The sequence below is a fragment of the Bombus bifarius genome, unplaced genomic scaffold (assembly GCF_011952205.1).
Source record: "Bombus bifarius isolate JDL3187 unplaced genomic scaffold, Bbif_JDL3187 scf7180000008274, whole genome shotgun sequence".
Classification (NCBI taxonomy): Eukaryota; Metazoa; Arthropoda; class Insecta; order Hymenoptera; family Apidae; genus Bombus; species Bombus bifarius.
In genome coordinates this window covers 447377-460821 of record NW_022884558.1, presented here as the reverse complement: position 1 = coordinate 460821, position 13445 = coordinate 447377, and the positions used below count along the sequence as shown (strand labels likewise).

At 41.3% G+C, this 13445-nt stretch overlaps 1 protein-coding gene across 1 annotated transcript in view; it reads right to left on the bottom strand.

The window, feature by feature from the left end:
- LOC117212052 (acetylcholine receptor subunit alpha-like 1) overlaps positions 1 to 13445 on the bottom strand; it is a 163028-nt gene that overhangs the window by 98848 nt on the left and 50735 nt on the right. Inside the window, exon 2 of the mRNA XM_033456512.1 lies at positions 12043 to 12318. Coding sequence (XP_033312403.1) covers positions 12043 to 12300 — 258 coding nt within the window. The 5' untranslated portion in view covers positions 12301 to 12318. The remainder of the gene's footprint in view (positions 1 to 12042; positions 12319 to 13445) is intronic.

Here is a 13445-nt window from a genome sequence, read left to right as displayed (position 1 = left end):
AACTCGTCATCCCTAGTTAAGGGGTTAAGTTTATAGAAACTCGCAAAACTCCAGCTACGGAAATTTGTATAAACTCGATTCACAAGAGGATAGGAAGCGAGGGGAATAGAGAACACTCGAAGCGAAATCGCTCAAGTTCCACGACGACGTCCGAGCCAGCCTCCGAACGAGAGATCGCGAGACAAGTGACTCTTCAAACGGAGAGTCAGTTTATCCAAGAAACTGGCCAAACTTCCACCGATCGATCACTGTTCCGATGTAACCTGATTCGATGGAAATTATCGGAGCAGGCGATCGTCTGTTCCTCGATGTCGCGGAAATATCATTAACAGGTGATAGTTTTAAAGGCGTCTGGCGAGAAATCGATGTGGGAACTGACAGAAGAATCATTAACCAATTCATTTGACCTACATCCTTCCATTCTACCGATGGTTGCTATCAAACTTTCTTGCTGCTGATCCTGGACTTTTTACTCAAACTTCGCAAGTAGCTGAACCATGGATGGACCTCGATTACGGATTCGTTAATTGATTGAAGAGCAAAGTTGCGCCAGTTATAATTATCGCGAACAATGTTAATTCATAGCATTTTGAATGCGCGATGAATCATCCGAGCCACTAGCTAGAAAAGCGAAAATTTTCCAGTATAAATGGTGAACTTACTAATACGATCATCGTATTAGGGATTTTATTATCGAAAATTCGGCGAAAGCTATGCGGAACTTAATTACACGCAGAGCATAATCCCCGAGGTTCGATCCTATCGGCCATCGCGTTCTCGTGAAAACTGAACGAAACTTAATTAGTCGAGAACAGATCAATCCGGTCTCGAGGCTTTTAATCGATAGCCTTTTATCCAGCTTTCTGTAAATAAATTAAAGGGAGATGATTAACCCGATGACGAGTATCTGAAATTGGAGAAACGACCACCTGGTCTCCTTATTTCTGAAGGAAATCCCGACTCAAGTATGAAAACCACTCGACTACGCGACCAGGCTGCAACGTAATATCCTCTCTGCTAGAAATTGCCAGAATTGCCAGCTTAACTATCATAATTACTCAGAGGTTAGTCGGCCGTGAAAACCTACAGGAAAATATAATTATTCAAGCAAGGCTGTAGCAAGAAGTAACATTATTTCCTGGTCTATCGATTTTCCACTAAAACTGAAGACCACTCACCGAAATTGTCGATTGTCTTCCCTTGGAACAATTTCGTCGTTCGAGTACTTCTACCCTGGTCTACCGACGTACATAGTAGTAGTTAGTTATGCAAAGTGTTTGGAACGCGTTAACTTTATTCCAGGCTAAAGAGTTCTCTAATCTGTCCAACGGTCGTCTCGGCGCATGCAGTGTCAGAAATTATGCGAATCGCGCGTTTAATCATCGCAATTAATCCGAGATCAGTCACCTATGAAGATTGAAGGAAATTGAATTATTCAGGTCGGTAATAAGGCAGGAAATGACTATGCTGGCTGTTAATTATGGGTAATTTAGAAGCATATTCGTGAATTTCCTGCTGCAGATCGTTATCGATACATTGAATATTTTAAAGCGTTCGTAACCACCAATCTAGTGAATTTTCGGCTGCATACGGTTCAGATAATATTAAGCTCTATGGGAGTATCCCCTGATAATCTTTTAATAAGCAGCATGTATAACGATAAGGAGAAAATCAGAAGAAATATAATTGCGGGATTCAAAGAGCAAGCGATAGCAGTGACAAAATTTTGATTTTTATAAACCTGCAAAGAAAGTGGGCCTTTAATACAAAAAAATGAAAATTATTTTATATTTAAATGGCAATTATTTTAACTGAAATTGATTCAACTGTGGTCAATTCGAGATAATATAAAACACGCAATGTTCTCGCTATGAAATCCGTTTCACGCGATTCTAACCGACGTCGAATGATTGGCAATCACTCATACGACATTAGCAGACGTGAATCTAAGTACTTCGATGGCGGTTCCTTTGCTTGGCTATTTTATGCAAATTTTACGCTATCCCCGTCGCCGCGTGAAACTTAAAATTGACTTGGAAACTACGATCGGGGAATGACAAGGTTCCGAACAATATTTTGGAAACTTTCATGAACTTTGATCGAATGTTCTTGGCTCGTTTTAAGCGATACTAACGTAAGAGGATTTTCAAGTTTTATTGGATACACGTAACTTCGACGAAACAATTTTCAAAGACCATGGATTAAATTTTGCATGACGGCATCGAGATTATTGACATCGTCGATGAACTTTACGTACTATCTAAAAATCTGTATCTTAAAATGTATCTCTTTTTCGTTCGATCTATAAAGCAAAGTTAACCCTTTGCACTCCGAATTTTATTTCAATTTCGTTAGCAGCAGTTGCCAACGCGTTTTTATTTGAAATTTACTTTAAGTAAAAAGTAAGGCAATTTAAATAAATAGAGGAAAAAGCAAATTCACTTAAATACCAGTTTTATTCGCACTATTGTTGTATTTTGTAATTTTTAAGTGTATGATATATCTTGAAACAATTCTTCAGGATGCAATCCTGCTTTTCTCTCGCACGTTTCACAAAAAAATGAAAGAATGGCGAGTGGGACTCGACAAAGGAGCTTCTGAGATAAAAACTGATATCGAGTCACGCACGACATAGGAGTGCAAAGGGTTAATGATTAGAAAAGAGAATGAGTTACGAGATCGTTAAAATTACTGATGACGACGACGATGGTATAAAAAGTGGATTTTTATGCGTTTATGAGAAATTCAAAACTGTACAAATAAATCAAATGTATATTAGCATATAGGAATATACAAAAGCCACAAGTAGAAAAATCGATAAATCAATAGCTCGTCTTCTATAAAGAAAAATATTTCTTTCCGGTCATGAAGCGTCAGAAAATTCAAAAAATAAAGTTACCATATTTCAGAATATCTCGTATGCGAATCAAAACTGTGGCAAACTCCTATTGCTTTAGTCGCGCAAATAAAAATATAAATTTGTATAAATATTCACAATCTACTGATGATAAAGGATATATATATGACAAACGACAATACTAGTAATACTTTGATGATTAACACTAGAACTACCGATAGTTAACACGAAACTATTTCTACCAGAATCAGTTAAAATGATTGGTCTTTAAAAAATACGTAATAATAGAATATTTTTATATTTATTGATTTATTACTTTCTTACAGAAGGAATTCCATGTCATGTGGTACATTTTTGGTATTATTAATCCAGCTGGGACCATGATCCCTAAACGAGGGTTGACACATTTATAAAATTGTACAACCAGTCATTTTGACTGGTGTGGTATTTCTAGTGTTAGCATCTAGCGATTTAGCGATCGATCATATTGAACTCGTCATATTGAATGATACGCAGTAAAAATTTTAAAAACGTGTGGGAAGTTGTACAAAACGAGGAAACTGATTAATTGGGGCTCGATAAACAGATTGTAGGACTCTTTTACACTTTGACAAGTACCAGTCATTTTGACTGGTATTGGTATAAGTAGCCTTGATCCAAAATTATTTTGAGTTTGAATACATAGAAAACAAAATAAAATTCATTATATTATTCTTTTAGTTATCGTTGCGAAAGTCATTACATCATTGCGGAAAGTAGGAAAACATGAAGTAGGAATTTTAAAATAAAATTGTAAAACCAGTCAATTTTACTGGTGTGGTAGTTTTAGTGTTAAAGTCGCTTGGATGAGTATTAATCCAACTTATAACATCTCGGACGACAAAATTCAAATCCATTTATATAATCCGGCAGCGGCAAGTAATATAAACTTAGGATAACATTTGAGAAATACATTTTCTCGAAAGGACTTTTAAATTACGCCATTATTCGACACCGTGTTCAAGGAAACCACACCGTAAGAAGGTTCGAATCGTTAGGAAGGAAGTTTCTCCACCCGATCCTAATGAGCAAAAGTCTTCGTTATCGCGAAGCGACTGATAACGACGGAGTAACGCGATCCCTGTAACACTATCTTAAGAACCGAGCACCGCGACTGTCTCTTTAGATCGCGATGATGTATTTCGCTTTCCGACTGAGAAGGATTGCGAGAAACTTGTTCGCGTCGTCTAATTGCACGATGAAACTCGAGCTAATTGACAGTGATAAAAGAAGAAATTAAGCAGGGGCCGATGCCTGGTGAAAAACTACAAGCAAACTTCTATCGCTTGAAAAATCGAAAAAAAAAAAGAAAAAACGACGATGCACAGTTCGTTTTACTTGGTCCATGATGGATTAATTAAATGTTACTGTAAAAATTCTGAAATAATGAGAGAATCTCGCCTGAGTATTATAAAACGCATAGAGAATGTTTCAGAGCAAGGCAGAAGTAAAGGAAAGGTGAAAAATGGAAATTAGCCTTTTGAAGTGCTGAAAACAGAATAACGAAAAATACGAAATGAGTTTGTTAAAAAATTACTCGACAGCATCCTCCGGAGAATTCCTTTCGCAACCGTTCAGCAGCTACTAGTCACGCGGAATATCGGTTATTTTAAATTAAACAACGTTTCTCCGATAATTACCGAAGTAATTACAAATCTCTAGATAAATTAACGAAACAATCTCTTTTGGTGAGTAATCATCGAAGATTCTTGCAGACCATATCGATTATATCACGCTACCGCTCAAAAGTATTTGGACACTTTAGATAGATTTGTTCTAACAATATATGAATTTTATCAAAACGCAGAAATTAGGGGCAAATTAATAATTATACGCGATACATTCTGCCGTCTCACAAACTTATCGCATTATAAATTTGAATTATTTATTTAAAAAACTACCAATGCTATGTACGTATTCCTTTTACAGCTGAATATGCAATATTTTTAAACGGCAGCGTGTATTTTTCAATCGTCGCGTCGTGGTGGTCCATTCTGTAACTGTCGCTAAAAGAAGCAAAACGTAATAGCGCGATCTCGCTTATTTGCATTGTATCGTTCCGCCGTGTATAATCCGCCCCTCTCCTGACGAGTTCGTGTAATGGGAAACGGCGCGTTTCGTTTACCTCGTTCAATTTAACTCCTTCGAGAAGCGTAATTTGCCCATTCGATTTAGCGGAACGAAATACCGAAGTTCCGCAGCTGCATCGTTAACGTTGCGCGATCGACAACAGAGGTTCGGCTTAATTGTTTACCCGAAGGCATGCCGATTCTATTCAAGTAATCCGATCAATGCGGAGATTAATTTAGAAAATCGTCGAGATCGTGCCGACTAATCGACAAGACCAAAAAGTTTCGAGCCGCGAATTTTCTTTTTTATCTGGCGATTGAAAACCGTATGAATATTAAATAAGAAAGACTGCCTTGGTAATTATCGTTGAAATCAACTTGGCACTTCTTCCCTAAATTCCGAGGAAACAGAATCAAACGCTGAATACGGCCAATTATACGACGTTTAATTAAACTACCATCCATCGAGCAACGGTGCTCGCTCGCTTCTTAGAAACGACGAATCGTCGTAAATTCTGGTCCAAAAGTACGTCGAACGTCGTGCAATTAAACGCGGCGAGCTCGACAGCGTTGGGTATCTAATTAAAATGCTCTCGACCAGCCAACTGGCCGTCATAATCACTAGTTAGCTGCGCAATTCGTGTCTAAAATGGCGCGAGAAGAATCGAGCCGTAGCTAGTTCTCGTCCTTCATTCCCAGCTCCTCGGTTCCCAGCCCAAGATAGCCAGAGCTTCGGCTTAATTAGAAGAAACGAAGAGAACAGCGAAGAATCGTGTGCCCTTCGAACCGTCAAATCGTTTCCCTGTGCAGCTTAAACTCGACGAGACTTAACCTTTCCCTTCCACTCTGTACCGTACGTGCTCTTCAATTACACCTGTTTCGGAATGCTCGATTTAATTGGATCACTTCGATCACTGACGCCCATTGCTTCAGAATTAGCCGCTTCTTACTCAACGGACCTCTACTCTACTCTGCTACGACTTTGCGATCGAATCGCGATCTTTCGTTTGATATGACGGACTAAAGATTGTTGGATTTGTTGGAAGTTTTTCCGAAACCAAACTGATCCAATCGAGATAGATTAATTAGGATCAGAACGTTAATAACGCGTATACAATTGCAATCAAGGAATTTTCAGAAAATAAAGTTGAACAGTTTGATTTCTAAATAGTTCATATATATATATATATATATTATTGTATGAACTGCACAATTTCACTTGCTCGAGTCCACTGATTCTACAAATATTGGTTGATGGATGGAATTCCACCGCAGGATCATCGGTGAAACAAATAGCACCCATACTCGAGCTATGGATTTTTCGCTTTTCACTGGACGATCGAGCGTTTAATTATCGTTTTCCCCGGCTTCTAAATTCCGAGAGCTATATGAAACGACAATATTTGCCCGATCACACGGAGACTTCTTTCGCTCAGGGTTCCGTGTGCTCTTTGCGCAAATCCTCTCGCAATACAAACAATAGCTAGGTCCGTGATTTCATGGCGCCGCTACTTGTCTAGCTAAAAGTCAATCTCGCCCAGGCCGTGGCTCGTAAATCTCTATAAAGTCGAAGGCCGCTGTCCCGTGGCGAACCACCGTGAGTTCAAGAAGATGCTCCCTTGAAAAGGAGGCCGTGTAAATAATGGCTGGACGTTGCTACGCTGTGAGAGTCACTATTCCTCTTATGGCTCTTCTGGGACATCATTCCTCTGTGACCAGGTCCGCTCACTTGCCACATACGTTAACCCGTTGCCGCTCGTTTCGCCCCTCCGATCGTTCCTTCAACGAGATCCTCTTCAATTCATTCCACCTGACGTTTTTAAATTCTTCGCCTTTACGATGCACCCTGCTAGACTTCCATACGCATTATTTTGCCGAGTCTTGGCAAAGGCATCCTTCGAGAGATTTTGCAAACTCTTCTCGAAGATCCTCCACGTTATACTCCAGGGACGATTCTAAAGATTCCTGTGATCCTTCGACATTTATATTAAAATAGCCATAGTCGTCCATCCAATATACATACCTATGGCTCAGTTTAAGCTACAGACTTTCTAAGTTGCCTTATCATTGAATCTTTTAGACGGCCTCTGATGAAACACTCGCCCCTTTATTTTCTTCTTTCTTCGCCTCTTTCTTCTCTTACTTACAGGGCCGCAGTAGAATCGAGTGTTTGAGATTAACGCGCTTAATTTGCCTAAAGCGTGTGAATTAATTGTTGAACGGTGAATTGTTTGCTTTCCGTTGCTTTTCATTGTGTCGTGCTTATACTTTTATGTATTATAATTATTTGATATGTACTCTAAGGATAGTGGTTTTTGATAGCGTATGAGATACAAGCAAGTCTGTTTGCAGGAAGATGTGTCTGTATACTTGAAACTGTCCTTATCCAGCAAATCCGACAAGGAGTCTCCCGCACAAAAGCCGCGTGTGCACGAAGCGAACTCGAGGAATCGCACTCGACTCGAAAATCAGCTTCTCATCAAAGAGCTTTCGCTCGAGTGTCTGCCTAACCGAAGGGGGTACTAAGCCAGCCCAGTCAAGCAGTCGACACCTTCATTGTTTCAAGGTGTGCGCCATCGAAAGGAAAGCTGCCGCTTCTCTCCCGTTACCGTTAAACGTGTATCCACTTACGCGTGCCAAACAATTGGCCGGTTAGCCTGTGATTATTGATCGGATTGCGAAGCTTTCGTCGGCCGTGAAAAGTGGGCGTTGGCTGTTGCGTGACACGAGAAACTAGCCGGCTGAAAGAAGGAAACATCGATGCTAAGAATCGATTTGACGAGATTCGCCGTCGTCGTTGATCCAAGAGGACCGTACTCGGAAGTTTTATGCCGCTACGTTCAATAAGCATGGCGAACTATGAATTCCGTTTCAGAGGAGAAGAGTCGACCGTATCCTCGGAAGTACGCGCGTCCCATGACCATCGAGCATCGATGTTTCTGTTATTTTAATCGCTTCGCAACTCTCTACCAAATGGGTTTCGCATGTCGTCTAGTTTACCGGTCGTTAACTCGCGAGTGCAATCCTCCCTTTTTTTTTTTTTTTGCATCGCACGCGTGGCCTCTTTACGTTCGCTCGTAGCGAAGAATACAAATGGTGACGGTTATCGCCGGTCTCCCCTCGGTTTCCTTGGTTTACGACGCAATCGCTATTAAAATATGCAATCGAGCCGACACGTTATCCTTCATCAGGGTTTCACCATCCTCTCGGGGGCGAGAGACGCGGTTAACGAGCCGTTTGTACCCGACGACGTTGAATATTTTGCATGAAGCTCGCGACGTCGGGAAAGATATCGCGCGTGTAGAAAATTCTTGTCGACTTGCACGCTGCAATTTCGATCGTTTAAACCGACGTTACATCACTCTCGCGTAATTCTGACTCTTGTCGAACTAATTAAACTGTTCGGAAATACTCAGAAGTTATGTTCTCCGGGGGGAAATCAAACGGAATCGGCTCGACGTTTTTCAACAAAAACGCTCGCTTGCCTAGAGAAAGTAAATTCCCGATAATTTCAGAGTATTAAATTTCCCGACAAACTATTTATCGCTTGGAAAGCGATTAATTCATTATCGCTCGTTTAAACGATCTCGGGCTTTCATTAAAGGAAACTCCATCAGAGTATTCCGGCCGTTTTACATAAAGATATCGAAATTCGCGTCTCGATAAAATGTTACCCGAATTGCCTCGATACGTACCAACAAAATATTCCTCTTTTTCTTCTTTTTTTTTCAATTCTGATACAATTTTTCTCTGTCTATTTATTACGCGATACGTGGATATGGTAATTCGTATAAAGCAGCGCGTACCGTGGTTGTTCGCGCTCGGAATAAATCCTTCTCTGTCCAGTGGGCTAGAAATTTATTTTGTGTTCGAACATTCCCGACCACCTCGGGTAATTTAGGCTTGTTGCCGCTGCATCGTTGTCGATTCACGGCTTCTAAGTAGAATTAGCCAACAAAGCGTGGACCGGTCGAGTGTCATTGAAATCCTGTGTTCGCACTGTGGTTGCAAGTTCAAGGAGTCGACGAATGCACACAGTTGCACGTGATAATTACTGTTCGTGAGAAGCTCGCGGAAGGTCCGCACTCGACGCTTGCCAAGTCGTAACTCGCGAACGTCATTCACATGCCACTGACGTTTATCCTTTATACGGTTTTAAACGATCTTTGAATAGGTTCGAGATATTACTTAGATCGATAAATAAATTAGCTCCGCCTTTAACTTCGAGACACGTAGTTGGAAGCTGCCTGTTCTGCTTCATCGTTGCATCGATAAACTTTTTGCAGTGATCGCAGTCGAACGAAACGTGCGCCATTTTCATCGATCGATTTTAATTCAATTGCATAGGCCGGCACGCCACATGAAACAGCAAGCGCCGCGCAAACAACGATAAAGAGATTTAATCGAATAACGCGGACATCGCTGAGCTTTGTCGCTTTCGAGTTTATAATAACACGCGGCCGACAATTAGATTTCATCTTCCTTCTATTTAGGACGGGGAATTTATTTTCCGTGACTGCGCTGCTTTGCATGCAGTTTAGCGTGTCCATTAACGCTTCCTGCACATTTTCCTCCAGAAACATTGTACGTACATGATGCATTCCACGCGAAATAGACACGATGCACTCAAAATACATTTTCTGCAACTAATTCGTCGCTAGAGATCTTTTTTAGAAATATTTTTCTTTCGCTTCTCTTCTCTACGATTGGATATTTTCCAACACCCTCTTCGGAATTTTCCTTCGCACGAAACAATTTTTCCATTGCATACGCAACCAGTGTACGATGTGTCTAAGCGTCTTTCTTGCGTGTTTCTTTTGTATTGCATATTTTCAACTTTCTTGTTACCTGCCTCGTGCATTTGCTTCTTTCAAGTTTCCAGCGTTCACGGGTTTTGTGTATGTTGTTCGCTTTCTGCTCTCAATATCAGCCATAAAATTGGGAAAAGAAAGAAATCTCGGCTGTACGGGGATTCCAACTCGAGACCTCGTGGTTCCAATCGAACCACGCTCCACCCTATCGAATGATCCCGACTTTGTCTTTTTATTTTTCTAAATTAGTCCTCTGTTTCTACAGCTAAAACTACTTTCACGAGTTTAAAATTCAGTTCGATCCACTTTTAATCTTCCTTCTTATAACACGGAACCACTCACCTTGCGAATCATAATACGATCGGACCACCAGGCCAAGAACTATATTCGGTCTGAATCGAAATTACGATCGTCTCAAGAAACATCTGCATTTTTACAATTTTCACGTATGTGACGAAGAATATCAAAGCGTGTCAACGAAATTACAAAAGTCCTACTACGATGTTTCGTTAATATACAAAAGACATTTCCAGTAGTGTACGTACCAAAAATCGCAAAATTTGTGTCATCAAACGATCCTTTGAACGTTCTCCTCGCAGATTACACCGAGAAAAGAAACGGCATGCAAGCCACGGGCAGGTACGAAACGAGATTTGCCGAGTCCCAGCGCGTGCCAAGCAAATCCGCAGTGGAAAGTGGTCGCAGTGAAATTACAGTGTTGATATTCCATTGATAACAGCCAACGCGACGGTCAGCCAAACCGGCTGGCCAACCGATAACAAATTAATTATAGTTTGAACGGAGGTGAACACGTATTTGGTCTATAGACATCCGTGATCGGGGTAATTACAGCTGAAATTCGAACCAAACTGCATAAGCATGTAACACGAATGTAATAACCAAGGAGACAATGCGGCCGCGGAGGCGAAATGGGAGGAGGGTATGGTCACCTATGACAAGAAGGAAGGGATAGACAATCGCGTAATTGTAGCACATTGATCCGTCGAGAAGATGACCTCGAGTGTGTAGGTAGCCGTTCGAGATCCGGCAAACCTCGAGCCGAGACACGATTGATTGCTTGCGATCAGATTATGGCAATTAATGGCTCAAGTGCTATGGATCGAACCGCTTGTAAATTAGTTCCGGTTCCGGGCAGAAACTCCCGGAATTCAACTTATCACCGCAAGTACGTGGACGCGCGGTGTATCGGTGCCTGTATCTGCTGCATAATCCATACGCCATGCCAGTTCGGTGCGTGTTGGCTCCGAACGAATTTCCAGTTAGCCGAACGCTTCCCTGCCGAACGATCGTGTTCGACGAGAATGCAGAAACAAATATTCCGAGCACCCGGTTATGTATGGATGCGGCGAATTTCGACCAAATATTGCAGCTCGGTGTGGATCTCACGATCCAATGTAAACGCGCCTGAATCGCGAAAGGAAATGGCGAATTTTAGCGATGCAACGTTCGCCAGTTGCCTGTGAGAACAATTATCTCGTGCTTTCTTCGCGTCAAATTCATCGTACTGCTCTAGTAAATTATAAATAATGATAAATAACGTAGTAATTGTGTATATAGAAATTATTATGTATGCGTGTATATAGAATATTGTGTGTGTGCAGGATACTGCAACGTAGGCGAATACAACAAGACTGCAAGGTCCATGTGCAAAGATTATAAAAACGAGTGCTTAACTTTTTCTAATTGAAATATCGAAAAATTCAGATTCAGCGACGATTTGCTTTTCGATGTAGTATACAAGGGGAGAATTTTAAATAAAAAGCAAATATTACATCGAAGCGACCTTGCAAATTAAATATTTCAACCATCGATAATTATAATCCGTGTCCTCTAGACACAGGTTAACTCGCGTCCTCCTAATTCATCGCGAAACGTCCTTTGCCTCCTTAGAAAACTGGCGCTTCGAATGGCGGATGTTCCCACAGGCATTCGCGATCGTTTTCCCCGTTCTTGCTATATCCTCTCCATACATTATCACTAATTTGTATAGGGCGTACAGTATTTGCCTAATAAATTTCCCGTTACAAATAACGTTCCACTGCAGGACTTAATAAATTACCGTGACGAGACAGGGTAGAAGCGCAATTACCCGCGCAGGGTGAAATCGAGGCCTGGCGAGGGGGAACAACCCGATGTCAGAAGCCACCGCTCTTGTTCTACATATCTCGGCGGCGTTCTACACCGATTCTATAGTTTCTAACGCTATTCATGCGCTACGATAATGGGTTAAGTGGGGTTTACTCACAACGTCGATGAGCTGGGAGAGGCGTAGTCCCATTTTGACAGTGAGGCGATCGCTGTTGTTGCCAACAGGCCGGATGAGGCGGTTGTAGTTCGACAGCAGGTCATCGTAGAGACGCTTCGCTTCCGGATTGGCCGAGGCACCCGGAAACGGAGCAACAAGACAGGAAATGGCCGTCGCCATCGCCAGCAATCCGCCCAACCTAGACCACCATCGCCACCAGCCTTTCCCACCGTTGTTCGACCAAGCATCCCTAAGCATCGTACGCCTTGTCCACCCCTGAAATCATAGTATTTCAACATTAAATGTTACTCATTTCCTCCATCTTCTTCAGTTATACAGACATATATTTTTGTTGCACCGTAGTTGAAAACGTTATAACGTTAAAAGTTTCGTGTAATACGCGTAATATATTCGACAAAATTTGTTGTCATAAATATTAAAATATTAGATTGTTCTAAAAGTGTTTTTCTTTCGCAAACGTGTTTTTTACAACAATGCACCTTCATACAAACGTGAAACCAAGTCTGTAAAATGTCGCGGTGTTTATCTCAACAGAACAAAATGGATCGTGCATGATTCGACGAAATAATATGAAACAAAAAGCGTTGTGCGTCTATTATTTCCTCATGAAACGAAAGAAGCTTTTCGGACAACCTAATACTTTGGTGAGTTAGAGTCGCTCGATCGTGGAATTAACGGCGAGATAAAGTTTACACGTTTCGATTGCTCAGATTCAAATTGTATAGGACAGAAACTTAATACCTTTTAATGAAATATTGTAAACAGGATATCAATATGCAAATGTCTTTTGCAGTTCAAGGTTCAAATTGCTTTTACAAAACGCGTACAGTTCTGGGCGCAGCTACATCAATGGGTGTGTCTTGTTAATCCTTTAATTTATCACCGCGCTATATCGTTTCCACCGAGTATATGATAGATACACGTTCGACTCGAATAGCAGTTGTTAAATCTTTCACTTTCTGCGCGACTTCTCTAAAGTCTTACAAATAAAAAAACAAGTTACCGCTAAAGAGGAAAATTTTCTGATTCCCTGATGAACAATTAGTTTTAGTGACAACAGCCTGAAACATAGTGGAGCGGGTGTACGGTCTTTACGGAACACCGAGTATGTGCGCAGAAGACACGTGTTTGTCGGCATCTCATAATGCTTTGACGTCAACTTTTCAAGCGAATCATAGTACATAGTAAGGCGTAAGTTGGTTGCCAGACGAAGTCATTTACTAGCCGTGGAGAAGAGCGTAACCGGCCATAAAGGAGGGCTTCAACGGCATTGTTGTGTCGCTGAAAGGAAAGGGGAAGGGAAGGGAACCTCTTGAGCAACTTTTATCGCTTCGTTGCTGACCTACCTGCGGCCATTATCAGCGTACCTATATGCCTGGGAA